At 38.4% G+C, this 16,949-nt stretch overlaps 1 protein-coding gene across 1 annotated transcript; it reads left to right on the plus strand.

The window, feature by feature from the left end:
• Positions 1–272: 272 nt before the first annotated feature.
• Positions 273–11,953, plus strand: LOC120721628 (synaptotagmin-5). The gene is made up of 5 exons (XM_040012102.1): positions 273–655; positions 2,231–3,231; positions 8,571–8,742; positions 11,224–11,390; positions 11,476–11,953. The coding sequence occupies exons 1-5, from the start codon at positions 634–636 to the stop codon at positions 11,623–11,625; spliced, it is 1,512 nt and encodes a 503-aa protein (XP_039868036.1). The 5' UTR covers positions 273–633; the 3' UTR covers positions 11,626–11,953.
• The last annotated feature ends 4,996 nt before the right edge of the window (positions 11,954–16,949 follow it).

The following is a 16,949-nucleotide window of genomic DNA, read 5'->3' on the forward strand; positions in this document are numbered from 1 at the left end:
CAGGTGGAGAGAGCTCCAATCAGAGTGCAATGTCATTGGGGGTGTGCTTGGTTTATAACATAAAAAATTGAAGCCGTTAAGATTTAGCCGTTTAAGTTTTTTAAGGCTTGCAAAAAAAAAAGCATATGGTCAAATACCTGATTTCAATAAATCACATTCAAAGATTTAACTGTAACTAGTTTAGCACATTCTCTTTTTCTTCGACTTCAGCTTACAGTAATTTTCAAACAGTCCCTTACTATTGTCACGGAAGATCGTTACTTAGAGATGGATGTAATCAATAGCACGCCGTATCTGACTTATTGATAGACATGCATGAATTTTAATATGATATTCTGCCTGAGCATTTGTTTTACTTTTAATTTGGTTACAGTTGCAGGACATCTAGCATAAACCTAGCTGCTGTGCCTCATAAATTTGTAAAGTGAACAGTAACGTCGGTTGGCTGAACTGTAGTAAGGAGGCAGCACCTTTTTATGCCTTCAATGCACGGTCAGTGCAACTGAAATAAAAGCCCAGTTACCCGATGAATCTATTGGCTGAAAGGCTTCAGGTTCCTGCGCACTGGCGATGAACCACTCTCATAAACGGTGCTCACAGTGACTCCACACACAAACCAAACGGCGTGGGAACATGTCGCAGTACACGCTGGCAGGTAGGAAATGTTCGGTGTCTTTTTTAGATTTTACTAATTTTGTCAATGAACAGTCTGTGTTTGCTTTAATTTGTACCTTAGTCCCGATGGTCTATTCTTCATACAGGGAAAAATATCAGAGCATAACATCGTTGTTTTTTTTTTATTTGATTGCTTGTTTGTTTGTTTTTTCCACTTATGGCTGTTAAAAAGATTTCAAACACGAAAAATAACCGAGAGGAAAATAGAAACAGCTTTAAAAATCAGTTTGTTTTTGCACTGATACATGAACTGCAAAAACAGAGTGGGAACATATCCTGGTTACAGTTGTTTTAGATAATTTGGTATGCCGAGAAGATAAAACAAATGGATAAATAAATAAATAACAATAAAAAAAACAACCTAGGAAGTACAGTGATCTTAATTCAGTTATTTGCATGCCATTTAAAAATGTTTAGTGTAGGATTAGCTATGATGCATACCATGTCAAAATGCACACACATCCTTCAGGATTAAAAACAAGAAAAAAAGAAATCTGCATTAAATGCTGATTTATCTCTACTCAGGTTTCACCATTACATCATTTGGTTGGCAATAATGTCCACTGGCTGGTCAGGCTGACTCATATTTTAGAGCAATCCCATCAGCCTTTAATTTTCAACATCACTGCTGCATCCACCCACTCTGTACTGTCATGACTGAGGCAGAGTGAGGAGCTCCCTGCTCCTGGACTTTGACAGGGCTGAAATTGATCTGCTTTGATTGTGATCCCATCTTAATGTAATAAGTGAATAATTGTGGTAAGTAATAATTGTGGCGTTAAAGGGTGCAGAGTGCGTTGACTCTCTAAGTCTCCTGTGATAAGCAATTTTATAGATGTGAGGGAGACACTCCTTTTGGGGGTAAGACCGTAACACCTCTTCATAGCAAAACTGTGGTGGACCTACTCTTAATACTTTCAAAAACACAAGTAATGGTTTACTGTTGACATTGTTGGTTGTTTACCTCACAATAATCATGCTTACTGCCCTGTCCACGAGTGTGTTTGATGCATGAGTCATCTCAATACATTATCCCATTATCTGACATTAAATCAGCATCAGGGCTCTGTTTTAACAGCTTCAGTCTGTGGTTGTTTTGATATTCTTTCATGTTTTAAAGGTGTTTAAAACACCAAAGTGGACTTTTAGCTCATCATAATAACTTGATGCAAACGAAAGGTGATGTTACAGTATGCAATAACCTGTTTTATTTTTTAAACATGGATGCTTCTAAGATAAATAAAAACAGAAATAATTGATCTTACAGCAGTGCAGTGCTCCCTTGGATCAAAAATGCAACTACAACAATATAAATTATACCGTTATCATGATGACAATTCCTCCAGAATGCAGCCACAACAAGATGATGTTTTGCAGTAACTTTGTTTGTAATGAATATTCCTTCAATTTTCTGAGCCTTCAGTCAAACACAATCATTTGCTTCACGTTTCAAATACCTGTATCTATACCTGTGTGCTTTGATTTCCTGTTCCTTTCTAGTTTTTGCATTTTTACGACATAATATTAATGTTTTATATTTATACCTTTTTTCTAGTTCACTTGCAGATCCTGCTGGCTGTGGGTCTAGCTGTATTCTGCTATTGTCTAGTTCTTGGCTGCATCCTTTGCTATCGCAAAAGGAAGAAAGCCTCATTGGAGGACAAAGAAGCAGTTTTTTTGTCTCCTCATCCTGCAGAGTGTGTGACTGTGACACTGACTCCTTCTCCCTGTACGCAAATTGTGAAACAGCAATATGAAGAATTGGATGGGGATGTGTTTGAATTTTCTTTCTCTAAGAGCAGCTCTTCTCCCTCTGAAGATGACCTCACTGCTCTGCCCTTTGACTCCAGCCCTACCAGGTCAGCTGACCTGGTAAAATCTCCTAGATCTTCTTTTCCACTGCGGCGCCTCAGCACTCCTGCAGTTCCCTGCTCACCCAATAAACCTCCAAGACATGGCCGAGCCTCTTTGCCTTCTCTCACCAGGTTGAGTTTTGTGCCTAAATCCCGTCGAGCAATCGGCCGGCGCTGCACTGTGACTGGTGAAAATTTTATTTACAGTGAGAGCAGTTGTCTGACTGCAAGCGCCGTCAGACCTCCTGTGGAGGAGGGAGAGCCTTGTCCATCACAGTATGGCTCTAACTCTCTCTCCCCTCCCAAACCAGCTCCACTCCTTCACTTCTCCGTGGTCTTCTCTTCTGCTTGTGGCACCCTGGTGGTCAACATCCTAGGTCTCTTGGGGGTCAGTCGAAGGCGCAGTGGGGTGTTTGTTAGGGCAAGCCTTCCTCCACTTTGCCCTTCCCCACAGCAGATATCCTCACGACGACGCAGCCTCAGCCCAGAGCTCCACAACCAGAGCTTTGCACTGCAGGTGAGCTCTGTGGAAGAGCTGCGGACCTGTACCTTGAAACTGGCTGTCTACAGTAGGGACTTCTCTGGTCTAAGAGAGGCTGCGCTGGGGATAGTGGAGTTGCCTTGTGAGAAGTTGGACTGGGAGCCTGATATTGCCACCACCTACACCAGGCAGCTCTGCCCAACTAAGAGCAAGCTGAAAAAGGTATATGGTGAGATGATTTGATCATGAAATTTATTTGGCATAGGTATTACAATTACAATTAAAAAAGGGGCAATGCAAGTTCCAAAACACAACAGATTGTCCATAAAAGCTTCTCTGACCCTTATGCTTGTAGAAAGTGACTTTAAACACTTGAACTTGAGATTAAAAGAGACCTAAAATAAATGCACAGTACCAGGGAGCATAGAGAAATGCCATAGAGAGTATGTGGTAATGCTTTATCTGGTAACAATACAAAAACAAATGAAAATTATTATTTTTTAAATATCTCCTAACAGCATTCAGGACTTTTTTCCTTCAGTGGGCTGGTTTCAGTCATTATGCAAATGTCATTATGCAAATGTACTGTTTATAAGATTGGGGAAACCTGCAGTCAGCTGAGACTGAAGAAGTCACTTGGATGAGTGACGAAATGTTTCTCCCACTAAAAAACGCTACGGCCAGATGAACAGAATCAACTTTTGGAGACATTCAGGACTTTAGAACTTCAATAGAAATAAAGAGCACAAAGTAAAGAGTTACATCTGAAACTGTCTCTTCGCCACCTGTGTTTGCTTAGAAAGTATGAAGCTACAGCCACCAGATCGTTAGTTTAACAGAAATCAAAGGGAAAACAGACAAAATGACTGGACTGCTCACTCAAACTAAGATGCAACAATTTCCTAATGAGTATATGGGTTCTATTGCAGTCCAGTCATATTAAATGCAATTTAATGTAGATTTCGCAAATTATAATCAAGCAGGAAATGGACAGTGCTGCCTGCTAAAGGTGGACATCTGGGTGGGGAGTCCTTGAGTACTTACCCAGATTGGCATTTTGGTAACCACCAAAATCTAGGGCAGTTAACAAACCAATGCCAACTCTTTAGATACATGACTACAACTGTACACATGATCAGTGATGGTATGTTAGAGGGAGTAGTTATAAACTCTCTCCATTGCTTCCTGCAAGTGATTCTATTTTAGATTTTCTCGGTTCATTTAGCTGCCGTTTTTACAGTTCAAGTGTAAATGTATTTTTAGTGATTAATTTTCTGTAAATCTTGTGAAAATGCTATTATTACAATTTATATGTGTGATGAAAGTCAGATATTGTAGCAGCCCTGGGTGAACGTTTGTTTTCAGTGAAAAAAAGCAACATTATACATGATATGACACATCAAAGTCTGCAGAACAGTTGGTTCCTCACATATTAAAAGTACCGTGTCTGCCCTAACTCAGTCAAAATTTCAATCAAGTAAATTTACTTTTGTTCTCCTGGTTTCATTGACTTGATAGTATAATTTCAGTCTCCATTTTCATTTGATTTAATAGACAGGGAAAACTACACTTCAGTCATAAATAACACGTATCATTGTTTTCCCATGAAGGAATGTAGCATCTAATCAGCTCTCCCATTAGCCTGTTTTTCCACTGTTGTTAGTCATGGTGACGCTGTTGTTCGCCACTGCAGAGCAAACAAGTAGAGTGCAGCAAATGGGCAGTGTGCCCACGCTGTGGCCTCTGCGGCTCTGCTGATACTCTGCCAGGAGACATTAATAACAAGCTTTTGAAGGGAGGTGAGCCTAGTGTTTCAGGTCACACTGAGACGTGCTGGATTCTCTTGAGGTGTGCCAACTTGCTTTTTACAGTAAAGTGACAATCAGCTGGGTATACCCACCTCAGTCTCTCACCTTTATACCTGATTCAAACTCTCCACATAAACACACCTTTACCTTCCTCTTTCTTAGTAACAGCAGCTGCCTGGCACAAAGGTGTGTGCATACAAAGTGGGAGTTTACTTAGAAAAAACACAGCTGCTCAGCAATCTGAATAATTCTTGTGTATTCTTGTTCATGTATATATCAACTGTGCATTGGAAGCTGTAGAAATCTTCTGCATAGATAGTAAAGGGCTAGTTTTCTTTATCAGTGTAATGGGATCAGCTGAAATATTGCTAATCATTCATCTGCATTGCCTTAGTTATTTTGACATTTTATGGGAATGAGGGGCTGATATGTTCAAGCAAAAGTGGAGTGATCAGGATGACCTGCAAACTTTGATTTGTTTCATGTAAATGCACTCTTTGTTTTCACTTTAAATCACAGTCCTGTAGCGTTCCTGGCAAATTTCCACTTTCTCCAGTATCGCTGAGTATAGGAAGGGAAAAATAAATAACATTAGGGAAGCCTTTCTGAAAAACAAACAACAAACAAATAAACAAACCAGAGAACCGTTTTGCTTGCTTAGCTGGCATTAGTAGCAGAAAGCTGCAGAGTTGGAGTTTCACATAATATTTCCCACCAGGATGCAGAAAGTCTACAAAAATAATCTAAGTATCGTATTATATTGTATCACTGCATCAGTCAGCTGTTACAATTAACTTATTACTTTCCCTTTAATGTAATGCAACTTCTTGTTACATAGCAAATAACCTTTCAGCTACTGGGGGGCAAAAAGCATTCATGTTACAGAAAGAAGGTTAAAAGTGCAAACTCTCACAAATGGAAAGTGACCTTTTTACTTTATAGGTTTAAGGTTAATAGTGTTGAACTGGTGTAAAACATAGATTTTTTCCTTTCTTATAAGCACTACCTGATGTTCCCAAGTGTGTCACTAAGCTTGGAGGGCCGGTCGAGTGAGCGAGCACCACACCTGTGGGTGAAAGAGCACTTTACCTTACTGTATAAAGTGCCTTGAGGCAACTTTTGTGTGATGTCCCGCTCTATGGTATAAATAAACCTGAATTTATCTGATGTAATGGGAAGCTAATATAAGTTGTTGCTTACAGAATATCAATGTGCAGTCAATTGTTCCTACTTATACACAGAAATTAGGTTGGGGGAAAATATTTCAGAGTCTCTTTAGGCATCTGTTTTTTGGAAATTATTGGATGATTCATAGAATCTGTTTGTTATATAACTCGAGATGATTTACAATTAAGAAGAGACTTTCATAGTCTGTTTGCAAAAATAACAGCCAGAAAATTACATAACGCGATGTTTTCATGTAAAATATATTCTGTGGGTGAAAAAGAATTTGCTTTGGGATTTTTTTTAATTACAGAGAAAATTAAATATTTTTATACAATGATATAGTTGCAAAACTTGATTATGGAACCGACTCCCAAACAATCTCATATTTGCATTAACAATGTAAATCACGTATTGTAATCCTGAGTTGTGAGACCTCTGTTCTATTTTACACTTCAAGGATTTTCTTTCTCCAAAAAGTCTGATAAAAATGTTTGTGTAGGCTTCCTGAAGGGACGGCCTACACAAGCCCAATGGCTTCAAACTAATGATGAACATTTGTTGAACATTTAGTAAGCTGTCTTTAAACAGAGTATAAAATGACCAATGCTTTTTGAAAAGACCAATTGTGTCATGAAACTGTGTTATGATCTTCTGCAGTTTTTTTTTGTTTTTTTTTTATTTTTGGACTCTGCTATAGTAGCTTTGCATAATTCACAGTTCAAAATAATCCTTCTCTATCTCCGACTGGGACTGATTCCTATAAGGTGACCCTCTTCTTAAAAGCCAACAGCAGTTGGGTGGGACTACTACGTTTACAGCCAGAGCTGTAATGACCATATTAATTATATTCTATTCTAAAGATATCACATAGCGCAAGAGTAGAACTGATCTAAAACATTTAGAACAGGATGAAGCTTTCACTAGGAACTGGGAATTCATTTTTAATTTCAAAGTCTATAAGTGAAATCAATTGAGAGAGCTGCAAGTACTTCTGCAATGTATCCAATGATGACGAGGCAGAAAAGGAGAAAGTGTTCTTTCCAAGTTCTGCACAAACTGATGGAACACTGAATGTAATGAATTCTTGAGACTGTAGACTATGACTAAAATGTTTATGTAACATGTAATCTGATAAATAAGAGGCGAGTATGCAAATAGATTTATAGATAAAAATTAAACCAATGAACCTTCCTGCAAATGGGGAATGAGGACCAGTCAACAGTCCAAAAGTCCAAAAGATGGAGAGAATGAGCAGAGGCATTCATATAAATTATATAACCATAATCCAGGAGGGGTTAAAAGGTGGTAGCATCAAGCCTTTTTCCTTGTAGTGAAAGAGAAATAAGATGCATTTCAGAAAAAGAACCCCAACTTCAAAGTCAACTAAATTTTAGTTGACTTTTGTGGTCTTTCATGCCCTTTGGTGTTGCTCAGATGACCGGTGCATTCCTTATTTTTAAAAAATCCACCAGGTTGTTTATTTGATGGCCCTCACTTGCACTTATATTTCTTTGTAACCTTATATTCAAATAACAGCTGCTACTGTAAATGCACTAGAAGCTTAGAATCAACCCCAGATCTTTTTTCTGCTTATTTTGCCAATAATGTGGGGACATGCCTCACTGCACCCTGAAACTGCTTTTCAGTCAATTGTTCAATTTTTTTATGCTCTGAAAACAGGTTACTATGTGTAAAAATGTTTGTAATTCCTAAACCGAAAAAAATAATTGTTAGATCCATTGAGAGGCAAAACTGTGTCATCGTCCAAAAATTTATGGATCTAACTGCAGTACATGTTTGACAGAAAATCAGAAAAAGAAGGATAAACCTTCCCACAAGGCAGTGCTACTGAGTGACAGTGTTAGTGACAGTCAGAGGCAGTGAACCAAAACTCACTTGTTGAATGAAATTGACTTCACACTCTGCTACCCAGCATCAGCAAGTCGCTGACGGGCTAACACGGCAGCTTGACAGCAGTATGTGACTCACCAACCAATGAAAGCTAATGAAAGCTGACATGAAGTCAGATTAAAATTTGTATCAGATTTAAAGATGAGCTATTGCTTCTATTCACAGTGCATGGATGTCTTTATTGTTTAAGGATGACTGGTCAAATGGAATCCTCAAGCATGACAGCTGCACACAAAAGACAACCTCTAATATCGATGATTTGATTTAAGTGACTGAAAAAGTGGCGTAGATTTAGCCCTGCTGAGTTCCTCTGGCAGGTGAACCCAAGATGTCGTATGATGTTTTGCAGAAACTCATTCAGATTTAAATTTCTGACCTGTTCCTTTATATTAACAGGCAATGATTCACAGCAAACCCCATTGATTGAGAACTAAAACATTGATTTTCACAGATCTGAGCCTTACTGCTTTGATCGACTCACTCAGTGATAGCACTATAGAAGCATATTCATGAGTACTTCTGGTTTTACTGCTTGAATCACCTCTTTCCCTTGGTTTTTATCCACAGTTCCCCAAACAGATGAAGCAAACATCTGCTGAGTGAAAGAAAACTTTTTCCCTTCTTCCTAAGCCTCACATTTCTATCTCTTCGTCTTTCCGTCCTTTCTACCCTTAGAGTGTGAGTTCTCAGGAAACGCTGGGCCGCAGGAAGAGCTCTGTGTGTGTGCCACGGGCTTTGGGGCAACTGTTCATCCTGCTGCAGTACCAGACACTGGCCCAGCGCATCAAGGTGATGGTTCGAAAGGCTGAGAATCTGGCCAAGCTCACAAGGATCCCAGGAGCTCCAGGTGAAGACTACACTCATACCTTTATCCATTCATCCATTCTGCTGGCTAAAGCCTATCCCAGCTACCATAGAGCGAGGGACAGGATATACCCAAGACAGTTTGCCCGAATGTCGCAGGACTAACACAGAGAGACAGTAAAAACCATTCACTCTGACACTCACACCTATGGGCAATTTAGAATGTCCATTTAAAACTAACACCACTAATTGCATGTCTTTGGGCTGTGGGAGGAAGCATCATACCTAAATTACAAAATAGACTATTTTTGCCATTGCCTTCCTTAAAGCCCGGTTTTAATCAAAACCATAATTAAAAGACACAAACACTGACTATTGGTGGGAAACTCGCGATAACTCAGCTCACAGTTAATTGATGTCATTGTCAGGTGCCATCAAATAACAGCAGCACTTTATTTGATAAGTTAATGGATTATTATCTCTGGATGTGAAGTACTGGTTTTTCTGCCAGATACCTGTGTCATCTTTAATTTCACACTAAAGTGTCCCAAACTGACTGACTAACCCAACTACATTTTGACTTTGATTTTTTACTTTATCAAAGCCTCTGACTTTGTGCATTTTATGTTTTTTACTCTGTAGGCATTTGGTATTACCTTTGAGAAATTCCTCCCAAAACGCTGACCCCAAATTAAATCTGTTTAATCCTAAAGATTACCAAAAGCAACAAACGTTTTGTCCTGCTCGTCCTGCTCTGCTTGTTTTTTGTTTTTAAAAAATCAGTGGTTCAGTGTGAATATCACAATACTGAAGGCTTCTGTAATAATTAGATAGTGTAATATTAATGTTGTTTTAGTAATAAGGTGGCAGAGTGGTGCACTGGAATGCACTGCAATGTTTCTTCGTTCCTGACTGGGTTTTCTGCCACAGTCCAGGGATATGCTTGTTAGGTTAATTGGTCACTGCTCAAGATTATAATTATAATGACATTACTGCTCATAAATTTGCCTAAGGTGTGGATGTGAGAGTGTGTGGTTGTCTGTTTCTTGTGTTATGTCTGTGATGGACTGATAACCTGTCTAGAGCGTACCCTGCCTTTTGATCTGTGTCAGCTGGTAGAGGAAAGAAGGAAAAAAGACAACTCTACCCACCCTCAACAAAGCTAGCTCACAAGTGTGTTATGAACATTTTCTTATATGTTAAGTGTGGATTATTAACCCTTTCATACATTTTGCATTTTAAAAAATTGCATATAGTTTTCTCTGCACTGAGCAGTAAAAAGTACATGTTTGTATTTCTTAATATACAAGTCACACACACTCTACTGCCTGGCTGGTTATGATCTGATTAGTCTTCCGTCCCTATGCCCAGATCAAAGCCCCTTGAGGCAACTGTTGTTGTGATTTGGCATTTATATAAATAAAATTGAATCGAATTTAATACATCAGAGGACCAATTTGGACCCAAGGACCATAACCAGTTTCCTCTGGCTTCACTCCTGCCCAGTGGTGTCGGTGAGACAAGCTGGTGAAGTACTTTGGGCATGGGGACCAGGGATCCCACTTCACTTTCACTGTGCCTTGGGATTTCGATGGACTCTTTGATTCACATGTACTGTAAACTTTTGAAGCCTTAGTCTATGTTTTTACTGCCCACCTCATTTTCCAAATGATATAACCCGGGACAATCCAAATTTACAAACCAAAAAGATAGTGAACCCTTATAATAATCATAACATTTTTTTTAAATGTATTTTAATAGTCCAGAAAAAATACTAATAAAATGTAATGCTTGATCGCTCTGTGGTGTTTTGAAGTAAACCATAATCTCCTCCAAGTAAAGGAGAAGGGTTAAATTTCCCATTAGCACATTGTAAGTATACAGATCTATTGTTCTGTCTCCTGTTTGCCCATCTATGGTCAGACAGACCAGATCTGATTGCTTTGTTATATAATCAGATTAGGAACAAATCGCCCTGGTGTCATTTCCCCCCGTCTGTGCCATCCGATTTAAAGCCTCGCTGAAGAGCAGAGGAGGAAGTAGGAAATCGTGTCAAAGTAAAAACAACAACCTAAACTGACACTTTGAAGCATAAAGTCAGTTATGTGTTTCTTGTGAGCTTTAACATCAAATCACCCGTGTCAAATATATGAATAATGGGCTTTGCAGATGCACGATTGCACATTGCTTTTAGTTTTAGTAAATCGAATTAGTACGCTTGACTGGATTATTGAGATTATGTATTTATAAGTGATCATGCAGATATGCAACAGTTAGAGAAGAGAGGAGAGCAGAGGGAATTTTAAGGATATAAATAAACTGTTGCAAATCATTTTATGTGAATCTAGCAACACAGCCCTGCAGTGAGGTTGCTTTGGTTTGTTAGCACCAATTGAAAATGTTCCTGTAACTGATGTTTGCTGCTCCTTTTTATTTGTTGACCTTTCTAGAAAGGAAATGTAATTTAATAAACTGATTCAATCTGATTATAATCATAACTAAGGATGTAATTTTATTCCAACAGACCACTATGTTGTCATTAACTTGCGTCAGGATGGGAAGGTAATTGGTACTAAGGAGACTAAAGGGGCCAGTGGTCCAAACCCCATCTGGAACGCACCATTCCTGTTTGACCTGCCTCCCGGTGACATAAATCAGCTACCACTGGTGCTTGAATTCATCGTCATGCAGGTAGGAAGTTCTACAAAAGTCACCAACCAGTATCGTATTATTCTGAGATCTCTGTCGCATCTTCATTTTCTTGATTTATCTACAGGGGCGCCTCTACACTAAGAGCAGCATTCTGGGTCGGGTGCTGATTGGCACTGATGCTTCAGAGGAGGGACAGAAACACTGGAGGGAAATTTGCAGTCGGGGGCAAATAGAAACTACTCGCTGGCATACCATCCGGTCAGATGCGCTGTAAGAGTGAGAGTGTGAATGACTGACACAGCGTGGGACACCCTTTGCTGACTAGTGAGGATGATTTCAATAGCTATGATCACAATTTTGGCCAATTATCAAAAAACGATTATTAAATAATAACTCTTCATGATTTTCTATGTACATTGACAGACTTGTACAAGTTAAAAAAAAAAAGAACACCTCATCTGCATCCAAATCATTACATATATTTTAAGGACAGCTGTGAAGCTGTTTTCTCTGTATCAATAATATTTTAAACCATGCATTTACTTTTGTGATTCTTTCCATTGTGACTTCTTAACCTTTATTCCGTTTTTTGTTATGAGCAACAACAAAAAAAACAGGGAAACATATTTAGTTTTCTTTATAGCCACTAGAATTACAAATGAGGGGACATTTTGATTTTAATTCAGATAAACATTGTACTTTCATATTATGTATTATGTATATGCATATTTAACATTAATGAAGAGCAAATTATTATAAAACCTGCACATTTTTCAGCCCCCTGTTTTACTGTAGCAGCATGACTTACTGTTATTGTGCAGCATCCGTCCATAGCAGCTGTTTTGATGTTTTTGTTACTAAGCATTATCTAAAATAGATAAGATTACCTACAGTACTTACGATTAGATAAGTAAAAAATTAGGGAGCAAATAACAAAACTAAGGAAACCACTTCTGTTTTTGATAAGAATTTCACATTAAAAGATACTAGAATATATATATATATATATATATATATATAAAGATGTATAGTTATTAACATCATTTGGGAGCATTCTCATATATAAAAATGATTCTTTAATTATAAAATTTTATTAAGGAATTGTGTGTTTGTATGTGTAGTATATTGACCATGGGAATGCCTACGGTGACTTGTCTTATGTCTGAGCTGTGTACTGTATGTTTTCATAGGATTAAAAAAAACAAAAATCAATAAAGGATTTTTTTCCAAAGTATAATAGATTCTTATTGATCAATAAAACTGTTTCTTGATGGTATGATCATACAGAAACATATTACAAACGCACTGGTTTAAATAATAAAATTAACAGTTACTAACTTTCATTCAGCTGTGACAATGTCAGGTGTTTCGTTGTGCATGCTAGCTCATTACCAATGTCCGTGAGGATTTTCCTACTGCCACAGTACAAGGCTTGTTGTTTCATGTCGGCTTTGAGTTGTAATGTTTACGTTTTAGTGAAGATGCTTTTGCTGTTGGAATGTAAATGCTCACAATGCCAAGCAACAATTCTTCTACCTGATTTTTATTAATGGCCACCAGGGGGTGACTGTTGTAACTGAAAAAGTTTTTCTAATGGCCCTCGGTGTCTGCCCTTTTTGATCTCAGCATACACTTTCCTCATGATTTTAGCTTCTCAGTCACTATTTCCAGTCAGGAGACGTGTGTGGCTGAGGGCGTGTCTGTAAAACTATGATGTTGCAAGGAGTAGAAGTAGTGAAGGTGGCTGCATTTAAATACCTGGGGTCAACCAGCCAAAGCAATGGACAGTGCACAAGAGAGGTGAATAAGAAAGAGCAGGATGGAGAGGATGGAGTGTCAGGGGTGGTTTGTGACAGAAGGATGGCATGTGCAGAAGATGAATTGTGAATATATTACAATCAGGCAGGAGGATAAGATTAAGACCACAGAGATGATTCATGAATGGAGTTACAGAGGACATGGTGTGACAGAGAAGGATGAGATGGAAGCAGATGATCAGCTCTGGAGACCCCTAAAGGGAGCAGCCAAAAGAAGAAAATTTAAAACATGAAGTTATTTTGTATTTTGTATTTAGCTTGATCGATCCATTAGTTCTGTCCATGAAGTGGAGCTGATGTTTTCTATTTCTTTTTGAACAACTAGTCATCTGATCCACTTCAAACTTGGCTAGTCTGGTTGCTGGGGATCCAGATAGGTGCACTGTTGAGTTTGAGGTCAGTTAGAGCTGTTGCTAGGCAATTAACGGACAAAGCCTGTTGCCGTTATTGCTAGGTGTCATCAACAAAGGCAAATGCATGACCTGAAGAGATGATATCACAGTTCAGATAGTATTGTAGATACTATTGTAGATTCTCTGGCTAATTTGTTTCTTCACAGATGATGTCACATGTCTTTGTGGCTGTGTGTTGATGCTAGTCCAGATACTGTAGCTTAATTAAGCTACAGTATCTCGTTCGTGTTTCTCAGGTAATTACCTGAGAAACACGAATGCTTGCTCAACATTTCACGATAATCCATTCAGTAGCTGCTGAGAGATGTCGCTTAAAGAGGTCTTTTGAAACTGGTAATTGCATTAATCACATTGAAATGTACAATTTACAGCCTCACAGCCCTGAATTAAATAAGTGGAAGAAAATAGGTTGATACATTTACTGTGACGCTGAACAGCTGTATGACATCCCTGAAATAAATACTGGAGCAGCTCCAGAGTGAAAAATGGTGAATAACTGACTAATGCCCTCAGCCATTATTATGACTTTATGGGAAAATGGAAACGTTTCTTTTTCACTTCACAGCTCAAGGTTCTGCGCTCAATAAAAGAAATGTCAAATAATAATAATAATAATAATAATAATAATGATAATAATAATGATAATTGTGTGTCATTTTTCCAACTAACACTCCATAGAGACAGTCACTAAATGATAGTTAGTAGATTGAAACCTGCCCCCTGGACTAAACCTGGTTGCATTCAAATTATGTGGTGTTGACAGAAATGTGGTAAATGTAAACTTCATGACAAAATCTTCCAGTCACTGTTTCTTGTTGCCAGCATTGTGACGTCCACCCAACGAGTTATAAATATCCATAGGATGTGCAATCTAATGGTGATGCAATCTAGCTCCTGGGGTGATCTTATGTCATATCAGATCACCAACTGAATGTGACTGCTATCACACACCAGCACACAGAGTTATGTCTCAAGTGTTCATGACATCTGAAACTAGTTGGCTGGAAAACACATTCTTGCACCCAATTATACACATCATATCAGGTCAGGCTTTGTATTCTGCACCTGATCCATGAAGTGGGGCGTGAAAATGCTGTAGATATGTTTGAAACCTCAGATTATATTACATATACATGGTCCCATGTAAAACCTTAATTTGCTTGATTTATTCAGTATATTTATTTTCAGGTAAGCATGGTTTTAGAGCCTTTTTTTTTTTTAGCTTTTGATATAACTTAATATATGCATACGAAATGTAACTGGTAAATAATTTAAATCTACTAGTGGATTATTAGTATCCTCTGTATTCCAACATATGTTAACTTTATTTGACTTTGGATGTTTTTTCCCCTCCGAAGTGTTTCTGTGGTGCTGTAATGGGAATAAATCATTTGAACATGAAAGCACATAAACCTTTTTAGTGAAAAGGGACACAAATGAAACCTGCTGGTGTGGGGCTGTAAAGCATTTGATACAGACATGCTTCTCTTTCTCCATTCCTCTGATCTGCCCACTCGCCTGAGGGAGACTAAATAAATGAGATTTTGCTGATCTGTTCGCAGTTCTCTCTGTGTGGGCCTGCAGCAACTCTGCCACTCAGGTTCCCTGAATCTGTTGCTGAGAGACAGAACATTTATTACTTTGAAACCATTAAGATGTGTAAGTGAAAGAGATAAGTCCAAATAATAATCATAAAATGTATTAGCTTCCTGTTTTCACCGCAAACCTGATTACATTATTCTGATATGATCAGACACTCATTTCTAAGCAAATAGAAACATTTATATCTATTAATCTTTGCAACAACCTGGCTACCTATGACTTAACAGATGAGCTGAAGTTAGAAAGAGGTCTCATCTTTTTGTGACACATCAGTTTTATATTAGTAATAATAAATCAAATTATTTACTATTAGGTAGACAGATGGGAAGCAATGCAAATAAAGGGCAGGCAAAATCGCAGTACAAAAAAGTAAAAACCAAAAATACACTAAAACAAAATGTACTAATAACCAGATGAATGTTAAAGAAAATGATCACAGAAAACACAATAAATGGTAAATGACAAAGAGTTAAAAAGAAATTTAATGGATAAAGGAAGCAGGGAGTGTATTTACAGAAAACCTTGATTGAATAATTTGTGACAGGTGGTGCAAAAAACTAATTTGGCAAAGAGTTTATTGGGACCAGCACTAGGTATACACTGTCTTGATTTATCATTAATTGATTCAGCTAGTTTTTCATATCTTGGTACAACAGAATTGACCTTTAATAAAGTATCGTATTGTAACAGTAAACAACTAATAACCAATGAAGAGTTTCTTATGTGAAAGTGGTTCTAAATTTCTCTTGCCTTACATTGTGTGTGTGTGTGTGTGTGTGCGTGCGTGCGTGCGATTTTGCTACACAGTGAACCACAAAGGCAAATGTTGTACCTTCTCTACTGTAAGAAATTAGTGGTCTAAAATAAGCTACCTGCACTGTTACTGACCTGGACTCTGTGTTCTCACACCAGCGCAGAGAGCAGTGAGCTGCTGTCCCTCACTCATAGTCCCTAAACAACCCTCCATTAATATGCTGTATTGATCCACAGTGTGTCCACATGTCTACCTTTCTGTTCAACACTCTGAATGACCTCTGAGTAGATATTATTAATAATTCCTCTCTGAAACAGAACATAGTGCAAAGTTTTATTAATTTGTGTGCAGGTAAAAGCATCATTGATGTTTTGTGTGGGTTTACTTAGACACAATATACCCTTCAGCAAGTTAGACAGTAATGATCTCTAGCCTCACAGAGTTTGAACATCACAGCACAACAGGATGCACCCATGACTCACTGCTTCGCTTGGCTGCCTTTACTAGACCCACGTTCTGACATTTACTGCCTGTCACTGAGCACCTGCCTTCACCTGAAGAGACAGCAGGGCCTTTTAGAACCGGGGTGGAGGTGACGTGTCCACCTTCTCTGTTTTATTAGACTAAATTGAACGTTGAGGCGTGCCGCCTATGTTCTCAAATCAACTGTTTTGCTGCCCCTCCACGACAAACAAGATTAAAAAGTTTCTGTCTTCTTCAGGAGTACTGAAAAAGTCCACCGGGAGTGAACAAACAAAACAACTTTCCACTCACATCTACTCACTGTTCAGTTTCTTTGGTCACTGAACTCTAATGATGTAATTCTGACCAACCTTTTTTAATGATGCATGCAGAGGGCAGTTCCAAGAAAGCAAATATCTTTCAGAAATATATCAGATTTGATCTGACCACAGTCTCGAACAAAATCCCAGAATGAAGTTACACTTCCAACTTTATACTTTCCCTCACCTTTCTACCCCTTCCTGGGCAGAGACAAAGCAAGACACAGCAG

Source organism: Simochromis diagramma, unplaced genomic scaffold, assembly GCF_900408965.1.
Source record: "Simochromis diagramma unplaced genomic scaffold, fSimDia1.1 OVJJ01000603.1, whole genome shotgun sequence".
Classification (NCBI taxonomy): Eukaryota; Metazoa; Chordata; class Actinopteri; order Cichliformes; family Cichlidae; genus Simochromis; species Simochromis diagramma.

Bases quoted from the DNA above. Each gene is read 5' to 3' on its own strand.
- LOC120721628 (XM_040012102.1), top strand. From the start codon at position 634: ATGTCGCAGTACACGCTGGCAG. The intron at 8,743-11,223 runs GTGAAGACTACA...TTATTCCAACAG, and splicing joins AAGGATCCCAGGAGCTCCAG to ACCACTATGTTGTCATTAAC. The intron at 11,391-11,475 runs GTAGGAAGTTCT...ATTTATCTACAG, and splicing joins TTGAATTCATCGTCATGCAG to GGGCGCCTCTACACTAAGAG.